The sequence below is a fragment of the Clytia hemisphaerica genome, unplaced genomic scaffold (assembly GCF_902728285.1).
Source record: "Clytia hemisphaerica strain Z4C2 unplaced genomic scaffold, Clytia hemisphaerica genome assembly, whole genome shotgun sequence".
In the NCBI taxonomy this organism is placed as follows: Eukaryota; Metazoa; Cnidaria; class Hydrozoa; order Leptothecata; family Clytiidae; genus Clytia; species Clytia hemisphaerica.
The window spans coordinates 2,342,731-2,367,918 of record NW_027103851.1 but is presented as its reverse complement, the minus strand read 5'-3'; the positions used below and the strand labels follow the sequence as shown (position 1 = coordinate 2,367,918).

At 36.9% G+C, this 25,188-nt stretch overlaps 1 protein-coding gene across 5 annotated transcripts; it reads left to right on the top strand.

The window, feature by feature from the left end:
* The first annotated feature begins 1,753 nt into the window (after positions 1-1,753).
* LOC136807768 (protein transport protein Sec16A-like) lies at positions 1,754-24,275 on the top strand. 5 transcript variants are annotated; one of them, XM_067064388.1, is made up of 26 exons: positions 1,754-1,835; positions 1,924-2,003; positions 7,106-7,308; positions 7,557-7,926; positions 8,473-8,598; positions 8,962-9,213; positions 9,513-10,771; positions 10,974-13,719; positions 13,953-14,119; positions 14,302-14,351; positions 14,583-14,730; positions 15,013-15,281; positions 15,463-15,544; positions 15,721-15,832; positions 16,113-16,224; positions 16,565-16,625; positions 16,863-16,919; positions 18,053-18,199; positions 18,775-18,876; positions 19,051-19,657; positions 19,834-19,973; positions 20,301-20,331; positions 21,090-21,235; positions 21,665-22,202; positions 23,509-23,630; positions 23,988-24,275. In XM_067064388.1, exons 1-26 carry the CDS (start codon positions 1,831-1,833, stop codon positions 24,042-24,044), a joined length of 7,989 nt encoding a protein of 2,662 aa, XP_066920489.1. In that variant the 5' UTR covers positions 1,754-1,830; the 3' UTR covers positions 24,045-24,275. The 5 variants fall into 5 exon arrangements, with proteins under 5 accessions (XP_066920489.1, XP_066920491.1, XP_066920490.1 ...); XM_067064389.1 differs by lacking the exons at positions 1,754-1,835; positions 1,924-2,003 and adding an exon at positions 2,478-2,605; XM_067064386.1 differs by lacking the exons at positions 1,754-1,835; positions 1,924-2,003 and adding an exon at positions 6,223-6,313.
* The last annotated feature ends 913 nt before the right edge of the window (positions 24,276-25,188 follow it).

The following is a 25,188-nucleotide window of genomic DNA, read 5'->3' as shown; positions in this document are numbered from 1 at the left end:
AAACTGATGGCGAAATGTATAGCATGGTACGGGCTGAGAGTTTGAATTTCTCAGATCCTAATAACGGTTGAAAACATAGCCAATCAAATTTTGTTATTCTTTTACTGGTCACACTTTCTTAGAGAAAGCGCAAGTTTCGAAATTTGGTTTTTATTTTAGTAAGTGAGGACAGCGCTAAATTCGAATTTCCCACTGTAAAAAATGTGAGTCCAATATTGGACTCACAGCTCGAACCCGTCTTGTGTACATCAAATTATAAAAAAACACACGACGGGTCTCCTGTCTATGTAGTACACGGCAATGAATTTTGAAATAAGCCGTAGATACTGGGCTTGTGTACAGACAAAAAAGCATGGAGCTGTCTTTTGTGTAGTTTCGAGAGTGTCCGCTAATTAGACAGTTCACTGTTTGTATTCGGCAATATACGAATGGGTAAATACCAGCTGTGGGTACGGATGAGTTAACATTTATGGCTGAAAATAAAACGCCCGGGCGGGGTTAATTATCGAAGCCAAAATGGAGGTTGGGTATGTGTGGCCTAGAAGGATTTAATTTCGAGTTTTAGTACTAGTAGCTTTCTAATGTCTAAGTGTTACAAAAGTCAGAATATTTAACATTATTCTCCCTGAAGATCGAAAAAATAATAGCCGGCCGGCACCATGTGAGCTAATAACTTTCAAAAATATTCTTTCATCTGTATCCACTGCTAATATTCTTTATTTTGTATGTAAATTATTCCTGTATATAACCGCTCTCTTTTTTTCTTACAATATTTTTGTGTAAAGTAACCTCTATCCAATATAACTTTTAATTTTTTTGCCTGTGAGAAATACAGTAATTTTTTGTATGGCACTTTTCAGATCTTTTTATGCACAATTACTTTTAAAAAAATAATCTAACCTGACCTGGCAGCAGGTGTAATTTGCGTAAACTCGTACTGGAAAGACACTCCTCTGAAGATTGCAGCGGGTCTTCTTTCCCAAGTGTCATTGCCAAGATGCTACATTAGTATGTGTATGAAATTACAGTAAACCTTCGCTTATTCAGAATCTTATCCACTTATTATAATTTCTTCAATTCGCAAATGTAAGCAAAAGTTTTGGATCTAGTTGGTGGGATACAACACAATTATTACAACACAAAGTATAACTTTTCACGTGCTTTTATTAATAAACGAGTAATCGTGCCCTTTGTCTTGTTCGCTTACTTTTTGGTATCTTATGTTTATCTTGCATTGTGCTCTTTCCAAATAGATTTTATTATCGACATTATATCTTCATAAATCATTTATTTAAAAAAATGTAAATTTTTGACCAATCTGAATATAATCCGCATCTTTTTATATTAACACCTTCTTTGAAAATAATTTCAGCGTCCCCACCCTATCACGCCCATTATATTGTCAACAGTAATGTATGAAATAGGAATAACTTTATCCGTATCTAACATCGCCCGATTTACAAAGCATCTCATGATTTTCTAGAAAGAAATTTTTCAATTGTTTTCCGGGCGCGTCTAGCATCATGGGGCAACCTTGCCGGTCTCAAAGCTTTTTCAAAACTCATCTTTCTCAGTTTCTGCGGGAGGTGGCTATGATTTTTCTTTATCTTACAGATAAACTCCGGAAAATCCGGATAAAAATCGGATTTGCTTCGTGTAGGTTTTCTTAATTCTAAATTGACGTCAAATATTTAAAAGTATGTTTCTGACGTCAAATATACGAACGTTTTGGAAAGAAAGTTCACACTTCAGAAGAAATCTTTATCCAGCAAGCAATGCGCAGCAATGTGAATGAAGAAAGAAGAAGTATATTACAGTAAATAAGCGAAAATGGTGTAAGTACTTTATCCATGGTTTGTCAGAGTCTTTATTGAAGTCGAGATGGGATTTTTGTGTAAATTTTTTTGTTAATTTTCATTTTAGTTTCGGAATGTTCAACAAAAAGAGTTCCTGGTTCACGGCGGATGAAGGAATCAGTTTATGGCCTTGGAGTAAAGAAGAGGGTAAGGGATTTCTTCTTTATTATCACCATGGAAGTCTGAAAGTGTCGACAGAAATATTTCACATAAATTATGCGTCGACCAAATATTCTCGCGGAAGTTTCGCTGCGAGTTCTACCTGCTTGACGTGGCCGAAGGATTTTTGTAAAGCTAATCAGGGGGTTGTGTTTGTATGTCTATCTTAAAACTTTTGTTGATAAGAGTCTTGATTGATTATTTTTTTCAAAACAAGCATTTTCGATTTTAAATTCAAGAGCTCAGACTATATCCATTGTGTCTTGATGAATAAAAAAATTATTATGGACTAAAAATATTCAGCTGACACCCCCTTAAAAGTTTGAAATTAAAACCGAAAGCATTGAGTAAAGTTTAAAATGGTAGAGAAGCAGTGCATTAAAAACATTGAACTTTTTTATAGCTGGATTTGTTTACATTTTTTGTGACCTTTTGATTTGATTTTTGAGTTCATCTTCAGAGTTTAACCACTGGACTATTACCTAAAAAAACCATCAGTTTACTGCTACTACATTTAAGGATGGTCCATGTAATTAGTTCCGAATTATTTTAAATTTTGATCATGTTTGGTCAACCATCGCCAAGAAGAGGTGAGAGAACTTTTATGTGAATAGCTTTATCAAATACAAGTACAATACAGACCAGGCACACAACAAGGGCCTCTAATCTGTTACTTCCATTCCCTGGCATGCACCACCCTCCATTTGAAATCTTCATTAGACTTGGCTTTATTCATCTTGTCTGCTCGCTCTTCTCTTTCCATACCTTGATTTGCTTTCTCTCCATTATTTTCGATTAGTCATTGATACTTAGCTAATTATCATGTGTTTTTAATTCATCAGTCGGTTTCTTCATGAATCTGTGTAGACTGTCTTTGAATGTCACTTTGATTGGCCACATACCTTTAGATTTTTTTCAAATACGAGAGACGTTAGGTCAATTTGTTTAGTATTTTTCAAATTGTTCTTTCAATAGACCCTTGGCTAGAGGTGCAATCCAATGTCATCATGTTGACAGTTGAAAACTCCAGCATAAATTACCATAACTCCAGCTCAAGGTGTCAATGAATGCAAGGGAAACATTGTTGAAGATTTCCATTTCTAGAAAATTTCCAGGAGGGGTTTTCTGAGTCCCATGTCATTTTTGCAATACACCTTTCCCGTAATGTAAATTTCTCAGAAATGGCTGGGGAAAATGTGCGCTCCACCATTGTGTATAAAATTGTTTGGGAGGTAAAAAACGCGTTTTTGCCTGCGAGGGGTTAGGGAAAGTGGGATTTGAGCCTCAAACTTTTGACAGCGATCTTCTTTTGGCAAAATATTTTCAGGGTGGTATAATATCATGAATAGATTGAACATACTAAAATTTGAGGGGATTTTGTTCGACAGAACTTAAGAAAAGCTCAAAAAACCAACTTTCCCTAAGGGAACGCAGGCAAAAACAGGTTTGTATACCTCCAGAGACCAAACGGTGGAGAGCATCAAAATAATGCGCGCGCATTAGTTTTACAAATTACGGGAAAGGTGTATTAGAGTCTATATTTGATGAATTGCCAAGTTATACCGTTAAATGTATGGATAATGGGTCCTAAGACCTTTAGTACTAAATACTGCCACCCAAATCTCCTGAGTGAATATAGTTGGATAGAAATTCTTATTTCTTCACATATATAAATATAGAAAAAACAACAAGATAACCAAAATTTCCCTCATATTCTGAAACACAGAGTTAAGTTAAGCTGGAGTTTTTAATTAGCTATCCAACATGACATTGTACCTCTATTTGTGTACCATTCTTTGAAAAAAGTGAAAAGTTTTGATTGTTGACGATTTCAGACGATTTCTATTTGGTTGAGTGTTACAGGAGGGCTGCATGAGTCCCGTTTCTTTTTGCAATTATAGTCTATGCCTCATCGGGGAAAGAAATGTCGGGGAAAGTGACGAAAATTTTGAGGGGGTGACAAAATTTTTCCCTGACGAAATATTTCCCCGACATTTTATCACCCGACCAAAACTTGTACCGTGAGTGGTCCTAAATCCGACAGCTCTGCCTAAATCCGATGAGGGTCTTTCAAAGATACAAACTAAAATTTAAAAAAACCTTTCCCTGTGACGCAATGAAGATACCAAAGTGTCAACTAAACTGAGATTTTATACATTGGACCAATGGAACCAAATTACAATAATTGTTTCTTATACAAAACATAATTTTTTATTACTGTACATAAATTGTTAACGTTTTAAAAAACACGAGCAACAGATTCAGAATAATAGAGGTAATTATTTTTACAACTCGCACTTTTTTGATCACATTAATTGACATCTTGGCATTATTATATTCATCTTGTTAGATGTTTTGTTTTGAGAGTCCTTGCAATAGTTTATTGTTCAATTTGGAGAGGGAATGTTTGTAAACATTAATTTTTTTTGATAGTAGTTATTTGGGGGGTCGGATTTAGGCAGGGCTGTCAGATTTAGGACCAGTCACGGTACCTGATTTTTTTATCCCTGACCAAAACATTTACCCAAAATTTTATACCACAACCAAAATTCAAATCTAATTTTTTTACACCTTTATTTACCAAAATTAGTGCTTTAAACGTCGAATTGCAAGATCCATTTTCGAGCTAGTGAAGGAAACCATTTCTTTTGGACAATTTAGTCGGGTGAAAGTGACAAATTTGAAATTTTGGTCGGTCAAAAGTGACGAAAATGCCTCTAGGTGACAAAATTTCCCTGACGAAAAAAAAACCAACAAAATAAAACTCTGACATTTTTTTCCCTAATAAGGTATTTGATAAATTGCCAAGTTAGTGAAATGCTACAAGTGCAGGGTATTTTTCAAGCACTTCTTTGCTTTTTTGGTAACTTGGTCAAAGACTTTTCACCAACAGCTCCTCAATAAATCTTTTTAGACAGATTAAGTGTTTTAAAAATTATTGGAAATAAATTATACATACCGGGTGCGCCACAAAAAAGTTTCTCTCTTTAAAACTAATTTTCTCGAAATCTAAAAGTTTTAAAAGAACCATTCCTATTTCATTGGAAAGAAGAAAGATAAACTTAAATTTTGGTGGGTCATTTATTGAATTCGATTCATTAGATCAAAAGTTATACTCAATTGAATAAAAAAGTTACTTTCAGAAAATGCTCAAAAACGTTAAAAATCGACCTATCAAATTAAACAGAAGCATAGTTATATGATATATCAGTATTTTCGTTTCAGTCATTAAAAATGATAATTAGCTGTCTAAATGACCTTTTGTTATTTAAAGGAGGTTGAAGTTATTTAAAATAAGGTTGAATTTCAATGAAAGGAAGAAAATTCGTCAAAAAAGGCCAAATAATCTGGTAAAATTCATAAAAATACATCAAATATGGGTTTCGAGGTAGATCCAGCCTTACATAGACTTTATCCAGTCTAGAACCAAAAATCTAAGAAAAATTCCAGTAAAACCAAATTAAATTAATGTTGATGAGGATTTTAAACTTTTTTGACCCTTTCGTTTCAAAATTTATGTGTTTTGTTACGGAAAATACTCTTAATTATGTAAAGGCTATTGCAATTGCCAAATTTAAAGTAAAAAATTTGATAGGTCGATTTTTGACGTTTTCGAGCACTTTCTGAAAGTAACTTTTTTATTCAATTGAGCATAACTTTTGATCTAATGGATCGAATTAAATAAATGACCCAACAAAATCTAAATTTATCTTTCTTCTTTCCAATGAAATAGGAGTGGCTCTTTTAAAAATTTTAGAGTTTGAGAAAATTAGTTTCAAAGAGAGAAACTTTTTTGTGGCGCACCCGGTATATAAAATGGAAAATGAATTTCCTGGCTGTGTTTATAATTCTATATTTTAAGTAGATGTTATGAAAATAACTGTCACCTGTAAAATGTTGAGATCCTCTTCTTGTTGTCCTTAAAAATCAATTTCAATTTGAACTTTTTAAAGTGAAGCTTTAAACTGCCAAATTAAATATTCCTTGCAAATAAACAGTAAATTGTAGATCCTAGTAACATAGCTAAAAGTAGAGATTTGATAAGAAAGAGTGTATGAAAATACATATTAAAAAAATTAAAAGTACTCCACAGTCTCAGGGAATGTCACAAAAAATTATGATAGACCTTATGTTTACTTGTCTAAAAAGCAACCTGTTCAAACAAATGAATTTTCTTAATTTCAAAAATTTTGCTTTTTACACGTTTGTTGAGAAACATGGGATGGATGATCCTGATCAGTTCACAGTAGTTAAAATCAATTTAAGAGTACTTTTAGATTGGATCTTGTTTTTAGCAGGTATTGCAGCAATTTCTTTGGTTTTGGTTTTGGTTTTTGTGATATATATTATGTATAATAACTATAAACAATTGTGCAGAAAATCAGAGTTTGATTCCTTTCAATTCAATACTTGTTTGAAATACTTCAAAATTGATTAGGATTTTCATCACCAAAAAACAATGTCAGTGTTGCCATGATTCTCTAGTAAATCCCTCCTTCTCCTTAATTTTGAAAACCCTCCTTGAAAGGGAAATTGATGCACTCAATTTTAAACCACATTATGGCAACAAGCTTATGTATAGTATATACTAATTATCTTTTAACCCTCATCCCCTTATGCGCAGATTTGTCACACGATCAAAATAAATAATTTTCATACTGGTGGATAATTCATAATAATGGATTTTTATAGAGCTTAGGACATTCATTACACATTGAATAGATCTTCAGGTCGTGCTAAGCATAATTTTAAAACAAAAATTTATATTGTACAAAGTTTGAAAGGACTTTTTATATAAAAGTCTGTAATTTTAAACACAGGTAATATCACTTCAGGTGATAGCTCCTGGACTTATCATTTAAAAAAATAAGAAATAAGCTTTTTTTTGTAGGAGAGAGAAAAATGGCAGATTATTGGAGACGATGATGAGACCTTTAATGAAAAAATAACCTCTAAGAAATTCATAGCAATGCTTTGCAACGAAAACTACAAGTTTTTAATGATTAATGAATTTTGGCTTATTGTAACAACAAAATAAAGTGGGCATATAGTTATACTTTCTCAAAACAAATTTGCCCATTTTTTTATAGAACTCCCAAGCTCTTCTGCAGCAAGCTTATTCGGTGGTGGTGGCAACATGTCAAATGGCTTGAGCCAATTTGACCAAGTGCAATTTGACTCATTTGTCAATGAAACACCATCAACTTCATTGACCCAGTCTCTGCCACCAGGTCCACAATCAGGTCCTCCACCTATTCCAAGGGCAGGACCTCAATCTCTTGATGGAGCTACTGTAAGTGTTGTTTGGATCTTTTTCATTTGAAATACTTTATTCATTCATACAGTGAATAATGAGCAAGTTTTCCACATAAACCTGCAAAATAGGGTCTAAAAGAAACCAAAGGTCAATACTGGTACTGCCAGATTTTATATTATGTACAGCTCAAAAACCAAAAAACACTTCATTTAATACTTTACTTTTTCACTATTAAAACTCTAAAAATAATTATATAAAGTTTATTCTAAATTATTCTTTTCCAGGCAAACCCTTACCGTTCAAAAGGTAGAGGAGGAGGAAGAACTGGCAGGCAATATAATACTGCAAGTTCTCTGTTTGGCTCTTCAAATCCACCAGCAGCCCAGCAATTTCCTCAACCAACGCAAACACCTTCCCCATCAAACCCTCAACTATTTCCTCCACCACAGCCTTCAGTATCAACTGGAGCTGTATCCACCCCTTCACCATCACAACCCACTGGTTTTGACGTGGCCAGTACCTTCCAAACAACATCTCAAAATAACACAACAGCTACAGTCACGCCAGATTACTTTGGAGCAATGCAGCATCCAAATGCAAGCACTTCAACAAATGAAATTACTCCATCTCTCATGAACATCAGTCAGCCAACCGGTAAGTACCCAATCTAGATCAGTAAATAAAAGATAAAATCTAAACTGTAATGTTATGTTAAGGATATAATGTAAATTTTAGATCTTTTGATAGTCTTTTACTTTGAGACAACATATTGGGAATAGTTATAAAAGTCAAGGCTATTTAATTTTCAGATAGATGCATGGGGTAGTAGATTAATCTTTGCTTAAGAAATTCAACATTCAAAATATCTTATAAAAAGAGATTGAAATTGAATAGGATGGCTTGGATGTGTAGCTCCACTCATGGGGATCTATATAACACATCAGAAAGTAGTGTGGATTAGAATATACATTAAAAGAAAAAACGAAAGACTACTCAGTGGCTATCAAAACGACATCACCACTCTCTGAATATGTTTTCATTTCATGATTTCAGTTTTTTCCCACTGATCTTATTTAAAAACATCAGTATAAGAACAAAAAATATATTTTATTTTGGACCCTGCCACGCTTCTGCATTGTCACTCACAAGTATTTTCATTCCTTAAAATAAATATGAAGTAAATTGAATTTGAATTTTTAGACTTCGATCAGACACGACATAACCAGGCATCTTTCAGCCTTGACATGAAAGAAATAAAGAAACTTAGGCATATCACTCACAAACCTATTGAGAATAAGAAGAAGATAGAAAGTTCTATTGGTAAAAGTGAGTAATCAGTTTATCAGAAGTTCATTTCAGATTGCAAAGGGAGTGTATAGTCTACTGTAGAATTTAGCTCCAGCTTTTATTTGAAATTCGAGACCAGTACTAATGAATGATTTTGGTGAAGATTTTCAGGAAGATTTAAATTATCAACATTTTCCTACTGAACAGTAATAACTGCATTTTCTATTCATGTAAAGTCTTTAGTATTGTACTTGGAGACAGACTCAATTATTGATGTATTAGTTCAGCTGGTACCCTTGTTTTCCTAAAAAAAAGTTGTAAACAAGGTTTTGCTAAAATACGATTCTTTATGAAAATAATGTCGCAGCATTATAATTATTTTGATCTTCTTTTCAACTTCAGCATTTGACCAATATGAATCAACTAAGATAAGTGCTGAAAAACAGCGAAAGGCTGAAGAAGAAAACGATAGATTACGAGCTGAGAAACAAGCTCGTCGTGCAGAAACGATGAAGCGAATAAATAAGGACCGTGAGAAACGTATAGCAGAACAAAATAAACAATTGGAAGAGATCAACCGGTCTGCAGCACCTCCACCCACCGACGCATCTTCATCTTCAAGTAAAGCTCGAACGAAGGAAGAACGTAAAGAACGTAAGTTAAAAAATCAGAAAGGGAAGATTATGTTGACAAAGGCATGAACATTGTTTTAACTCAGAGGGGGGGGGCTTCATAATGTTTTCATATTCTAGTGCATTATGAACTGGGTATGTACTTCATGTTATAAATAAAGGAGGATTGTTAATGTAAAAAATATAAAGCTTTGAAACCATACCTAAGATCAGTTTTTTTATACTTGCAGTCTATTATTCTTTCAGCCCTTGTTTTTTTATTAAATGGATTTGTCGCAAGTTTTTTCCTTAAAACTATTAATTTCTCCTTTACCTTTTTAGTACGGGAAAGAGCACGTAAGGCTCGTATGAAACGTGGTGATCGATCCAGTGCAAATGCTTCCGGAGATTTAAGTAGTCTCATTGATGAAGTTTCATCTCGTGGTGGATCAATATGTTCTGACCTTTCCAGCGATCAAATTCGTGATCCCAACAGCCTAAACTCTAGCCATAATCAGGCTAACTTCTATAATAATCCTTATGGTAGCGTCCAAAGACCACCTGTTGCACCCTCATCACAACCTGAGCTTAGAGATAGCTTACCCAATAACACAGCTTCTCATTTATTTGGAAGCAGTTCTACATATCCAAACCAACCACCACCAGCTGTTGATCAGCCTCTCCCACAAACAAATACGACTTCTGCTAATAATATGTTCAGCACAGACACTAACCCACATAATAATTTTTACGATAACCCAGAAGGGGGTCCATCTAGAGACAATTTCCATGGTTACCAATCAGTGGAGCCACAACAGTCCAACCAAAATGTGCATAATTACGCAGCAACTAATTCTGGTGCTGGCTTTTTTGATAGTATGAGGAACAACGATAGTAAAGACAATGCAAGTTTCCCTCCACAAAACGCTCAACAACCTCTACCTAAACATGACTACTTCGAACCCACACCAAGCAACGATAGAGTCCAGCCTTCTACTGAGCAACAGGCCCAAAACACTGATGTTTACGCTCACTACAATTATTCAGGACCAGATTATAACGAGACAAACACTGTCCCAAATGAACCACCTAAGACTGACCACCAGGAAGAATCTGGTGAAAGTTCCGCTAGCTCTGGCAGCGCTAGTTCATACGCAATGGTTTCTTCCGTGAAATCTTCGGAGAGCGAATCACGTCTTTCGCCATATCAATTCGTTGACAGTAACGTCTATCCAACACAGTCGTCACTAAACTCGGCTGAATCATCTCCACTAGAGATACAAAACGTATCAACTGCATCCGCAACTTATGACAAAGTCTCAATGCCTTCTGGCTCGATTTCAATGAGCAGTTTTGAGATGACTGGAGGATCATCTGGTTCAGAAATTCCCTTATACTCCACTTCCAGCGTCATCGAAGCTATCGAAGAAGCAAGTGAACCCTTGCCTGAGACGCAACCTCCTCCACCGCCAGCAGCTCAGGTGGTTGAACAATCTAGCCTAGTTCAAGAGAACAAGAAAATCTTTCAGAAAGCTGCTGCTCTATTTGAAGAAGCAAAGAGTTTGTCTTCAGACGAATCTCTTTCGATGGAGCACCATACTGTAAGAAATCTTTTTAATTCTACTTTTCACTAAACTTATTGGATTGTCAACTTTTTGTTTTTAACTCTTTTGAACCATGAATGTTTTCTCAGTTTGTTGGGCTTGAGCAAAATTTCTAAAAGTCAACTAGCCTCGTTTGAAATGGCCACTGTAATTTACTTGTGTTGAACAAAGTTGAAACCTTTCTAAACTTCTTTTTTAGTTCTCCGATCCAAATTCACCCAACCCATCTGTGCCACCACAGAGTTTCAGTGCACCACTTCACCAAGACACACCACCTATGACTGCCCAGCAACCTCCACCAATGGATCAACCTCCAGTGAACCAGCAAATGGCAATACCTGATCCTGTGGATCACCACCAACTGCCAGCTGCTCAACCACCATTTGGCCAACAACCACCGTCAGTGGCCCAACCACAGCCTCCACCAATGGGTGCCATGTACTCGCCTCGTGTGGATAATGAACTACCGAGTGGTCCCAACCTTCAAAACTTAGTTAACAATGACCAAGCCCATGTACCATTAGTTAACAATAGCTATGCTCAACCACCACCAATGGTGAATAACGAACCAACTCAGCCACCACCAGAGCCCTTCCAATATCAGCAGCAAGTCATTAATGATGCGTTGGAGACTCCTGCTCAGAACCCTTCACCTTATCCTCCAGAACCTCTACCAGAGGCTGTACAGGCTGCCCAATCCCCACCTGATGTTATCCCTTCTGTACCAAGTCATGCTACTGAAGCTGTACAGCAGTTACCATCTTCTGCCCAACCAGAGGTTTTACAGCAAATCCCTCAAATTCAGCAAAACTACAACCACCCCGAGTTTTTGCCTCCTGAAGCAGATCCTGTGCACCCTATACAGGAACCAGAGCTGCTCTCTCAAGCTATTGCTCCATCACCTAATGCTTTGCCTGACTTACAACCTGACGGATATCAACCCATAGTATCACAACATGCTCCTGTCAGTCCAAACGCCTTACCAGGAATGGTTTCTCAATATCCTCCTGAACAAGATGGATCGGTGCAGCAACCGTCACATCAACCACCATTGTTTCCTGGACAACAGGTGAATCCAAACCTACCAGCTGAACAAATCCAACAATCCCCGCTACAGATTAATAATCCATTGGTACCACCTCAAGGACCAATTGAACAACGCCCCTTTGAGCAGCCGTTGACAGTCAATCAGCCACCAACTCTACCACAAGAGCCCCAAGCTACTATTTATGATTCAAACCAAAGCGTACCCTTTCCTCAACCTGGGGTTCAACCACCAAATCAATTATTTGGACAACCCCCACCTGCACCGCATGTGCCATCTGAGTTGCCTCTACAGCAGCCACCGCCACCAGTTAACCAACAACTCCCTCCAAACACACTACAACAGCCTCAGAATATTGCTCAACCTAACCAAATTTCACCGATGCTGCAACAAGCACCACCACCCACAGCACCCATTCAACCACCCGCTTTTTACCCAGGATCTTCACAACCTTTCTCACAAAGCTCCTCTGTATCAGCCTCTCAGAGTGTGTCCCAAACATCTATTGTCTCTGACAACCCACCTTATGGAGGTATGCCGCAATATCCATTACCGTCGGCTAGTAATACAAGCATTGTGTCACAGTATTCTGTTCAAGAAGTGCCAAGAGTTAATCCACTCCAGACTAACTCAGTGAACAATTTTTCTCACCCAATTGTCAGTCCACAGGCGTCAAATTCATCAGTAAATACTGTAATATCACAACCTGGTACCCAGGCTCAACCACTTCCACAAGGAGCACCAATTCTATCACCAAGACCTGACCCAATCGCTGATACCTCCGTTTTGAATGAAGAAGTATCAATACAAGATTCGACAATTGATGACCTTTTTGGTGGTCCAAACTCAAAGCTCAAGCCAAAACAAAGAGCTGGTAAAACAATGGCCGATCAACGTTTCAATCAGCAGGTCGTGGCAGCGTTAGACACATACCAACAACAACAGGATGAAGTTGTTCAACAGTCGCCACTCAACTCCTTAACATCCCCGATCAACTCCTTAACATCCCCAATCAACTCATTGCCATCTACTGATCTCAATCCAAACCAACCAAAAACTCAAAATCCGTACGTTGAACACCAATCTGTTGCTCAACTACAGCAGAATTTATCTGCGACACCCCAAATACAACCTGTCGCTCAGCAACCTCAAACTGTTGCTCAACAAGTGCAACAGCCTTTCCACCAACCTGTTGATCAATATAATCAACAACAGCCAATGCAAATGGTCGCACAGCAACCCCCTCAACAGACATTGCAACAACCTCTTAGCACACAGCAACCAATGGCTACTCTGCAACAACAGCCGATTAACCCACAACAGCCGTCTATGGGCACTCAGCCATTACCCGTTCCAAACGTAACACAAAACCCAGTGCTACCACAACAGCCAATGATGCAACAAACGCCACAAAACGTGCCACAACCGCCAACAACACCCACTTTACCGCAAATGCCGCAATATCCAGGTATGATGCCACAACAGCCAGGTATGTTCGGTCAACAATACCCCCAACAACCTGCACAACAACAAATGACACAGGAACAACAAAACATGATGTTGCAGTACTACCAATCAATGGGCTACACGCCACAACAAGCGCAACAGTATGTGCAACAGTACCAATATGATCCTACAGGCGGTATGGGCGGATACGGCAACGATTATTATAGCCAAATGTGGTATCACCAACAAATGCAACAACAACAACAATACATGAATATGTATTATCATTCGATGTGGAACGCTTATAATTCCTATCCTTCAAGTGTATCAAGCTCGACGTATGGTGATAGTCGACCAGGATCTGTTATCGAGAAACGTAGCTCTATTTCATCGGATCAAGTGTTGAGCGAGCTTGGTGATTTAACCAGTGAGCTATCATTCCCTAACAGATCAGGTATGGTCATGATCTTGTCTTGCTTTGTTCTGTCTTTCAATTAATTGTAAGATTTTCGTCAATACGTAATTAAGGAGTTTCTTATTTTGTTGATAATCATACTGTGGTAAAAGTGTCGTTCTTCCATCAAAATATGATTTGAGTCAAAAAATATGTTGTCTATATTATTATCTTTATTAAATATTTGTATGTGTACAATATGATATTCTCATTATAAAAATTGTGCATTTTAGATACTCCTCCACCAGAAGAGGTTATTAAACAGCGCTCCACACCTCTCTGCTTCACTCGACCACACATCAAAGCATGTTTCTCAAAAACTGGTGGAATATTGAACGTTGTGGCGCCGCGTCAACCGCTTGACGGAGAAGTGGCTGTGGTTCAAAATGTTTCGATTGAGGTATATATTTCTTCGATCTTTTGACGTTAACTAATGTCTAGATTTTCAACCTTAGATGAATTTTCAGTCGAAAAAAAAAGCAACGAATGTACTTTATTTGTTTTTGAAAGTTCAACCTATTTGATATCCAGCTGGTATTTTTCCTACTATGATTTTCAATTTGACATTTATTTTGTATTTAGAATATTGTTGGTATCCCGATCTTGAAGCGATTCCCTGGTCCATTGCTCAGGTAATAATGAGTTATTGATTTTCCTTCGCCTTTGAGCTCTCGATTTTGTTGTTAATGACATAGTGCTGTCGAATTCTGAACCCCTTGTCGTATCTAAACTAGCTTTTTACATTCTCCACCCATTTTCCACCAATTTTCCACCCATTTTCCGTCGATTGTCGTGACTTCAACGAAGTCTTTGGGTGAAATAGCCATTTTAAACATTTTTCGCATATATTTCCTTTACTTCAGAGGTGACACTAACAAAAAACAGATTTCCAAATTTATCGTGGAAACAATCCGTGTTCATCTCCCTCAACGATACGGTGATGATCCACATCAATTGTTCGCCCACGTTGCATTGTGGGAATTCGTTGGTCTTCTCGTTAAACAGAACGGGGTAAGTCATTTAGCTTTTCTTTTAAAATTCATTCATTCATTCAAGCATCCATTCATCTACTCGTTCACTCACTCACTCAACCATACACTCATCTGCTCGCTCGCTCATTCATTCACTCGCCAACTCACCAAAATTGTGGAAAGTTGAGAAAAAATAAATTTTCTTTGACGAGCCAATATAAATAAAGATTAAAGTATTGCAAACTATTCAAAATGTTATGTGATTTTCTGTTTGTCTTATTATTTTTCCTACTTTGTAAATTAATCCTTCGTTTATTTTTAGACATTTGATGGCTCGGACATTGCTGACATGCTGATCAACTTATTGCCAATAGTCCACGATCAACATGGCCGTGAAACCAAAGGATTCGGTAAACTATGTAACCCAATACAAGTACCTGACAACAGCGCTGTTGAAGAACTTGAAATGCTGTTGGCTACCGGTCGCATGAAGGATGCTTTGGACCATGCTATGCAAGCAGGTCTATGGGGTCATGCTTTTATGTTGGGAACATTGATGGGACATAAATATCTTGGTTCTGTCCAAACCAAGTAAGCTGGTTTTCTCTCTTTTTAGTGTTTTGGAATGTTCTACCAATGGATTATGGCGCCACATAAACAATTGAACAATGCTATAACATGCTAAAAATTATCTGGTCGATATTTCTTTGATATTTTGCTCACGTTGTCGTAGGAGACCCTTGCTTACTCACGCCATTGTCTTCTATTTTAGGTTTTCCAGCTCTATCAATAAAAAAGATGCGATTAAGACATTGTTCAATCATTTGTCTAACAAGGACCCATCGTCTATGAAGGTATGCCTCTCAATTTGATTTCTTGTTCTCTCCAGCACATTCTTATGGGTTATTTTGTAAACGAAGAAATGAGAATTGAGATTTTTTTTTTATTTTATTCTTCAACGATGTTTATGGTTAGTCATTGTTTGTTTTTTCTTGCTTTCAATCGACAAAATTTCCTTTTTATTTTTTAGAAACGAGTAATCAAAGATACCTGGGTACAAAATCTTTGCATGCTTATCTCCCAACCAACTGGTCACGTGGATAACGATCGGAAAAAAATTCTTTGTTTTGGTGACGGATTACGTAAGTTTGTCAAGTTTTCATTTTATATAAGTTTCGATTTTAACTTATTTTTGTTAAAGACTCATAACCTTGTAGGTGTCTGAGAGCTTCTATTTGTCAGTCCAAAAACTAAATTCATATGACTATTTTCAGCTAAACTTTGTACTATTGCTTGCTCCTAATATAAATACCTTCTATAATTTCTCATTTTTCAAAAGTTTCACATTTTTCCAGTTTCACATTTTTGGACATTTTCTTGCTGTCAATGTTCTCACCCATTCTACACACTGTTCCTTTTCAGGTGATCTTGGTCTCGTAGCCGCATCTCACATATGTTACATTATCGCCAACGTGCCCTTTGGTAGCCACAAAAATACTGAATGTCGAATGTCCCTGTTAGGTCTTGAACACAAGTAAGTCTATCTTGTTTGCAATACTATCATAACAGAAAAGTTCGGCGTAAATTTCGAAATATGCTCTCCCGAAAAATATTATTGTGATTCTTTTTACTTTAGATGTATACTTTGATGACTCAGCACTACTTTTCTTTACAATAATTTTTTTTCGTTAGTTCTTTTTCCTGATTCATTTTCTGCCTGCGAGTTTGCTTTTTAAAAGATTTTTTAAAGACATCTTATATTTTTAAAGGACGTTACGTTAAAAAAAAACGTTCTGGATTTTATATATGTCAGAGAACTAATAACCATCACCTTAGACCCACTTCTCCTCTAACTCCTTTTATTCCTTTTTCAGGACATACACTGATAAATCAGCTGCTGTCTGGGCTGACCCTCTGAACATTCAACTCACTGAGGTAAGAGCTTGGTACCAGTTGTCCTGTAGAATCTGTAATTATAAAAAGGAAAACATTGGTGCTAATATAGTTACCGCTCTTGAAAAAGGTTCTTTTTATTAATTCAAATAACGAAGAATTTTTGTCTTAAGTTTTACTAAAGCTACTCTCTGAAGATGATTTTAATACTTGTTTTTTTGTCTCGCCCATAATAAAATTTATCGAAGTGAATAATATGTTGAATCTTTTATCCTTTAGATTTATCAATACGCGAGGACGTTGCACGACAAATCCTTTATTGTACCCTCTTTCCAAGTAAGTGTGCTTGTACTGTTGTCTCTTACTTAGTGTTTGATGAAAGGAGTTATACTACATCATCTAAATGTAATGCTTCCATTTTTTGGTTTTTCATATTGTTACCCTATGTTACCTCATTACACACTACAGCACTTGAATGTAACACTTTCATTTTTTTTTGGATCTACCTCCGGGTACCCCGGTGGAGGTCCTATGAATTAACCGTTGTCTGTTAGTCCGTCCGTCCGTCCGTTCGTTCGTCTGTTACCAGGTTTTCTCGAGATTGGCTCATTAGTTTTTTCTGATTTTTGGCACAAAGATGCAAAATGGCAATGCCCAAAATGTGACGGAGCCCGATTTTCGAAAAAAATTATATTTGGGCAAATTTGGGCCAAAAACTGCCTAAAAATAGGGTTTTTTGGACTTTGTGCAAAATCCTGTCATTACTTTTTGCTGATTTTTTGTACAAAGATGGAGGGCAAGATTCTCTAAAGAATGGCTGAAGTGGTTTTTCCCGGAAAATTCTTATTCGCCTTAAAAAACGGATTTTCGTATTTTGGGGAAATTCCCTTTAACCAAATAAGAAAATATAGCTTTTCTCAATGTTGATTCATAATTTTTTTCTGATTTTTTGCACAATGATGCAAAATGGCAATGCCCAAAATGTGACGGAGCCAGATTTTTAAGGAATTTTTTTTGGGCCTGAATGGTTTAAGTGATTTTCGTATTTGGGGAAATTCCTTTTTACCATTTTACATTATTCAACACACAAGCTTTATTTTTCCATTCTGAATTTTTGTACAATTATTGTCACTTTTTTCTTATTTTCATCTGATGTTAATCATTAGGTAGGTCCATTCAGCATGTTGCTTGTTCAAGATTACACAGCATCTCTATGCTATGCTGTTATCTTTTCTTTTTCGTTTGAACATTTTCATATTCATTCAGTATGTTACCGACTACCTATATTAGGTAGATCCATTCAGCATGTTGCTCGTTACTTTTCTTCTTACAGTTACTCTATGCCATTTCTTCAGCTCCTATAAAAAAACATAGCTCCTTGCCAATCAGATAGAAGAAGTAGTTATTCAAGAAAAACAAACACATTTTCTTATCCAAATTTTGAATGCTTTTTTCTTAATATTTTCTAGAGCTATAAATATCAATATGCGATGACATTGGTTGATTATGGTTACGCGCCACAGAGTATGGCTTATTTGGAATCCATCGGTCAAGCAATTATTTCAGATCGATCTTGTGAACTCTTTAGTAAAGAGCTTTGCCAGAACATCACTAAGGTATATATTTTTGTTAAAACAGTAATTTCACGCAGCTTCACGTTCTACTTTGGTCATGTGTCGTTTTAGCCAAGTTTTCTCGGAACATAAAATAATTCGGTAATTCATTCAATGTCCTTAAAGGTTTTATTTTTACATAAGTGTTCCCGTTTCAAATCAGGACAGTGTCTGTCTATTGTTTTATTATGCTTATATAAGCAAAAAATGTTTTTCTTTCCCTCTTTCACATCCGTGTCAATCCTATCCGAAAAAGCTTGTGAATTAAAATTGACGAGTAAGCAAGCGATTTCACTCTTATTTAAAAACAAAACCTTTAACAAGAATTTGTTTTTAACCACGAGAATTTAGGAAATTGGGTGTAATTACAGGACCAGTGGGTCGACTGCGAAAATCTTAAACTGAGCTGAGTAAACAAAACCAAATTCTAAGAAATTAGTTTTGTTTATTGGAATTCGGGGGGAGGACTAATTGGTATTCAAGGTAGCACCTCAACCGCTATATATAAAGATGTCATACATAATTACAAAGATGAGTTTTGTTTAATATTTAGAAATTTTAAATCTTATCTTTCGTAGCACGCCAGTCGTATACTAATCCAAGACGCCGATCGCTATGAGGACGTCGAAATGCCAGAATGGGTACAGAAAGTCCAAGGATATTCCACCAAAGCTAATATTGTAAGTTTTTCGAGTTCATTTCGCTACATTTCCCTCAAAGTTTGCCAAAGGGGTTGAGTTCGAAAATTGCAAAAAAGGATATTAATGATGCTCTTTAATTATAGATCTAATCCAATAAGGCCGCTCTCAGTAACAGCTATTGCATTTTATTTAACATTTCTCCACTTCCATTAGACGCCAGCACTACAAAGCTCGAACAATATTCCTCCACCTGTATCTGCTAGAAGCCAGGCTTCCATTCCAGAGCTGCCTTTCTCTCCTATCTTGCCCGATACGTCACGTAGTGATGAAATATCATCTGACGCTATCCCAAGTGACCCCATCCGCCAAGAGGCTCCAATTTACCAGCCTACTCCCGCTGCGAGCAATACATCTGTCCATCAAAATAACGAATGGGATAATGTGCCGGCAGCCGAACCAGAACAACCTTGGCAACCACCCCAACAACAGCCATGGCAACCTGAGGATGTAGACCGCGTTGATCACTATAGCCATGAACAACATCAACCAGACTATCAACAAACCACTGAACCATACACGGGTTATGGTCACAACTATGATAACAGTTATCAACAGCCTGTACCTAGCCAACAATACGAGGAAACAGGCTATTCCAATGAAGTAAGCCCGCGGTATGATCATTACGAGCCAGCAGCAGAGGCTAATGAACCACCAGTTGAACAACCAGCTGAAGTAGCTGAAGTTGCAAAAGAGGAAGTTCCAACTGTTCCGACTTTCTTCAACCCTGGACAATCGTCATCGAACACAACCACCAATTTCGGTTAGTATGATAACTCTTGCTAATAAAAATTACGTTTCTTTACCTTTTCCGATAAATCCGACATGAAATAAAAAGAAGGACGTAGCCCTGGTCATAAATGTCTGCTGTTTGTGATCATGATCTACTCGGAGAAAAGTCAAATATTAGGTTTCAAGCTTATTTTTATTTTATTACAGGTGATCCGTTCAATTCGCCTTTCATGGCTCAACCAACACCACAGCCATTGGCTACTTCCACCAGCAACGCCCAGCCAACACCAGTGGTTGATGACGGTGGTGAGTTGGATGATGACCTCTTTAGCGGTTTCACGTCGAAGGTAAACATCACTTTTTTTTTCAAAAGAAAATTCTTAACCCCATGTTGATAAGATCAAACTTTTAGTGCATTTATAATTCAATAACAACTTTATGGTCGAATCCCTGTGTAATAACTTCTGGTAGGGTTTTTCCTGAAAAAGCCGATTTTCACAAAACTTTTCTACTAATTGGTCTCTTTGTCTATATAATCCTAATAACCTCTTTCTTTTGTGAAGTGTTCAAGTAAAGAATTATAAGTAATTTCGAGAAGTGCCAAATTGTCTTCTCTTTAGGCTTGTCTTTATTTTGCCAATTTTTAACTAAACAGCATTTCTATATTTTTTTAGAAGAAAGATATTGGTGGTCCATCCTCCAAAGGTATATTATTGTTCCAGACTTCATTAACTTTTGGCGTTACTTAGTCTTTAAACGACTGAAACTGTCTGATTTTCCATCTCCGATCAGGACTTCCTTTATCTTTTTTCTGCATTATGATTTATTGATCAATATGTGTGAGCATCACCTTTAAATAGGACATGTTAAATAAATTTTGACAGATAGCCAATATTGCTACAATGACCACCTTATTACACAAATATTACTAGTCATTTTATTAACACGAATTGAAAAATTTCGTGTTAATAAAAACCCCCTTAATTAAAACCAGCCGTGGTGTCCTTGAAAAAGCAAATAAAATTCGTGTTAAATATTCAAGGCCGTTAATACTCGCCTAGTAATATTCGTGTAATAAGGTACTCTAGATGAAAGACATGAGGGAGTGGAAGTGCCAAAATGAGACCACCATAAAGAGACTATGAAAGAACGAAGAAAAAACGAGAAACGAATAAAAACGACAAAAAAGAACGACATATTTTGCCATCTGCAACTGCGACCAAAAGTGACTGTACCACCCCTGCGTATTCATTTCCCTTAGTTCTTTACGCTATTTAACCACTAACGGTTTAAAAGAACGCATGTGCAGTTTGTGGGCTCCAATTGGCTCATCCACTGTGTGACATTTGATATTGCCAGCTTAATTTTCGACAATGTCAACCATTTTGATTCATTTATAATTGTCAATTAGGTGAAACGGTCCTCGTCAACCTCTTTAAAATTCTTTCTCTTTTTTTCTTCAGGTAATAAGACTGGGGATGAGCCAAAGAAAGAAACGGCTAAGAAGCCAGAAGCTAAGTCCAAAGAAGGTGGTGGTTTATTCAGTCGCCTCGGTAAAATGTTCACCAGAACCCCGGAGGTTCATCTACCGGATGATAACGATAAGTCGGTAAGATTTTCGAAATTGTATTTTTGGGTATCTGAATTTTTTCAAGGCTTCGGAATGAAGATTTTTTATGTAAATGTTGATTCATCTTTAATATATTTGGCAATTACTGGAAGTAAAATAACAAAGAATGATCATGGAAAGAGCATTCAAATGTATCAAGTTCAAATTATTTGAGATAATATTTCCGTTAGAAATGTGATGATGTAAAAACAACTCTTCGCCACGGCATGACGTCAGAACTGGGGTACAACAGAACACTTACTAAAGATTAATCATGTGTTTCCAGTAAACATAATATTTTAGTGAGTTAAACCATAGTGTTTGTTTTACCCTCGAAATTGTTAAATCTTATTGGTTGAAAAAGAAGTCAAATGACTTTCCGTGGCAAAGAATGAGTTGTGAAAAAGATAACATTTTTTTATAATTCAGCTCGTGTACGACGAAAAGTTAAAACGGTGGATCGATAAAGATGCCGGTCCTGAAGATCTCCCAAAACCGCCCCCTCCTCCACCCACTGGCTTATTAGGCCCCCAAAAGACGCCATCGGCCGCCACTCCCGCTAACTCATCCATGATGGTTCCGCCACAACCGATGGGTCCGCCACAACCGATGGGTCCACCACAACCGATGGGTCCACCAGCAGCTGGTCCACCAAAACCCATGCAAGTGGAACCTACTCCGATGCTACCCACCATGAACATGATGCCCCCAGCACCGGTAGAAACGCGCCCGGAGCCCGCTCAAGAGCCAGTTCCCGAAATGCCGGCCCCGTCACAAACTGAAGAGCCAGCCGCCGTTTTACCACCCGAACCTGCGGGACAATCAATGCGTGGCTCCGCTAAGCGTGCCGCACGGCGTACCTTGCTGCAACAAAGCATGGAAACAAAAAGAAAAGAGCAGGAGGAGAAAAATAAAAAGACTGGACCTCCAAGCATGTTCTCTTTAAGGGCACAAGGTGGACGTAGAGGTACGTGTATTAAAACATTTTTAACATCAAATTGATAACATTTGAGATGTATACTCTTGTCTCCCGATTAGACGGGGGAGTCAGAATAAGCAGGGGGGTAGGAAAATTTTCTAAATTCTAATAAGCGGGGGGATGGAATAAGAGGGGGGGGGTAATTTGTAGACAGAATTTTTTTTTACTGATATCAATTTCAACAACAAAAAAGAAACTTTAACAAATGAACACGTAAAATAAGAACCAATACTAAAGGCCAGGGCAAACCATTCCAACATTTAATCCAACATGATTTTCAAATGTTGGATGAAATGTTTGATGGAAAAACTTGTGTTGGATGAAGCAAAAATCAAGGCCGGGGCAAACCGATCCAACATTTCATCCGACATGACTTGGAAAAAAATGAAAATTCAAAAAAATAAAGAAAAAAGTACCACCAAACCAATCCAACACGAAAAATTACACAATTCAATGAGAGAGCTTCTTTGATCTCGCCGCAAATGTTGGATGAAATGTTTGATGGCGATCAAACTTCATCCAACACCGTCCAACACGATTTTTTTCTTCTTTTTTTGAATTTTCGTTTTTGTCCAAAAATTTGGACTGACGCAAACCGGTCCAACATTTCATCCAACATCAGAAAAAAGGCATGTTGGATGAAATGTTGGATCGGTTTGCCCTGGCCTTAACAAATGGGAAAATTTTAACAATTTTAAGGTCTATCTACACTGTAATAAAATATTGAATTATTCGAAATTTAATTAGCGGGGGGTCTTAATAAGAGCGGGGGGGGGGGGGGATTTTTTTTTTTCTGAACAATTAGCGGGGGGGGTACGTCTATTCGGGAGACAATAGTAATATATTAAGGGCTCCTGTCATCGCAAATAGAATCATTGATATTCAGTATTAAGTTTTATGTACTAAATTTAACAATTAATTCGCTAACTTTCGCATTTTAATTTTTGAAATATCTCGACGGGTACATTATGAAAACGAGGCTTGCAAATTTTATATGGCTCTTGAGAAGAATATACAAATTAAGATTCTAAACTGGTGAAATCTGTTTTACCTCCTCCCCAAGCGTGAATCAATGGTACAAGTGAAAAGTTGCTAGAGTAAAAAGTTGAGATTTCCTGCTATATTTTTTATAAATTACTTCAAATCACATCTATCACTGAAACCCAAACATCAGAAAACCTCCGTTGAAAATATATGAATTTAGATAACTAGTTATGGGCTCATACACTTTCTTTTTCTTTTATTTATCTTTTTTCTTTTGCGCTACTAATGACAACAAATCGTTCTTTTATAGGAGTCAACCGGTACGCAGCCAACCCAGGGTCGATTTCCACCACCAAGAGTGCCCCTATGGCACCCATTCTCGACCCTTTCAACAATAAAGATGGCGGTGCGCAACCTCAAGCAGCTGGTGCTGTAAGTAGATTTCCATTTTTTGTCGTGTTGTCTGGTGTTCCATGGTTTCTTTTGTTTCTGAAGGTGTGATGGCCAAGTGGTCAAAGGCGTCAGCGTTTCATACCAGGGATTCGCGGTTCGAATCCCCGCTCCTTCCAATGTTCTGTTCAGTTCATAGATAGCCGAGCCGGCTGGCCGTGGACCATGTAAAAAAAATATCGACTCTACTATATATGACTCCCTTCAGAAACTTCGCTCCCTACGGGGGTGTTCTCAAGTCTTTTTGTTATCTCTACCAGTTGAAATTATCTTTTAATTTACTTTTAAAAGATTCATCAGCATAATTACTCACGTTTTGATTCTTAATTGTTTTTTCAGGTTCCTTTCTTCACACCGGGTCAACCACAAAAGACGCGCCACCAAGACCAAAATTAATTTACAAAAAGTTCCGCGAAATTCATTGTAGGAGAGATGACTTACACACAACAAACAATTAATTATTAGCCACTTATTTTTTATCCAATATTATTTTTGACAACAATTTTAAATAATAATTAGAAAATTAAAATTATAATGCGGGAATTTTTTTGTCTCTCTTACCAAACAAACAGATTGTACATTTATAATAGTGGAATTTTTATTTAAATAAACTTTATGTAAAACGAATGAATTCAGTTTGTCTATTTTCATGTGTTTTAGCCCTTTCTCCAACTTTTTGAGATTAATATCGCCATGTCGGACGACTATGTGATAAACTAATTGCTACATTAAAAAATTTGGCAATTTTAACATAGTGGTATTCAACTTTAGGTACTGGAAATTAAGAGCTTTTAAGAGAAGTTTATATAGTTTAGCAAAGGCAATCTGCGGGTGCTGTTTTGAATTGTATATCGTTCTTTTAAAAAATTGAAATTTAAAATTTAGCTCCGCCGGTAAAAATTTTGTCATTGTCAGTAGTCTCCCCCAAAGCCTATACTATACTTTAGCTTAGCTATACGTCACCGTTTTTTTTTTCTACGCAACAAAATTTACCGTTATTGGTTTTCGGGGATTTACATGCTATCTCTCTCAAAGCTGCTTGAAATGTTTTTTTAATCTTACTGATGGACAGTACGTCCTAAGCGTTGATAGCGTTGTTTGATATTTGAGTTTAAATCCTAAAAAACCGGGCCAAGGACCTAGGAACGAGCTTGCAGGTGTCGCTGTCGGCAAATTTCCCAATGAACAATATGGAATTTCTCATTCGACATCCTCATAAGACCACAAGTAGTTAATACCTGTCAAGATATAGGTAAAAGAAAATTCGATGGGACGGTGGTCGGGGATGGGATGGTATATAAAAATTCCACAAATATTCAAGTCACTTATAAAGAAAATGAAATTTAATTGTCAATGCCTTTGGATGAGAAGGTCATTCAAAAAGATGAGGTTTGTTGACTACAAGGTATTGGATTTCCATTACTTTTGGTTTATCATGAAATAGAGTGTCCGGGAATTTTAACTGATCATAATATGAAATAGAGTGTCCGGGACATAGAACTTAGCAAGGGCAAAGGCTCTCTATCCACCGAACGTTAGT

Excerpts from the sequence above, each read along its gene's own strand:
- LOC136807768 (XM_067064388.1), top strand. Across the intron at positions 16,225-16,564 it reads CTGTTAGGTCTTGAACACAA|GACATACACTGATAAATCAG; the intron begins GTAAGTCTATCT and ends TTCCTTTTTCAG. Across the intron at positions 22,203-23,508 it reads GGCACAAGGTGGACGTAGAG|GAGTCAACCGGTACGCAGCC; the intron begins GTACGTGTATTA and ends GTTCTTTTATAG.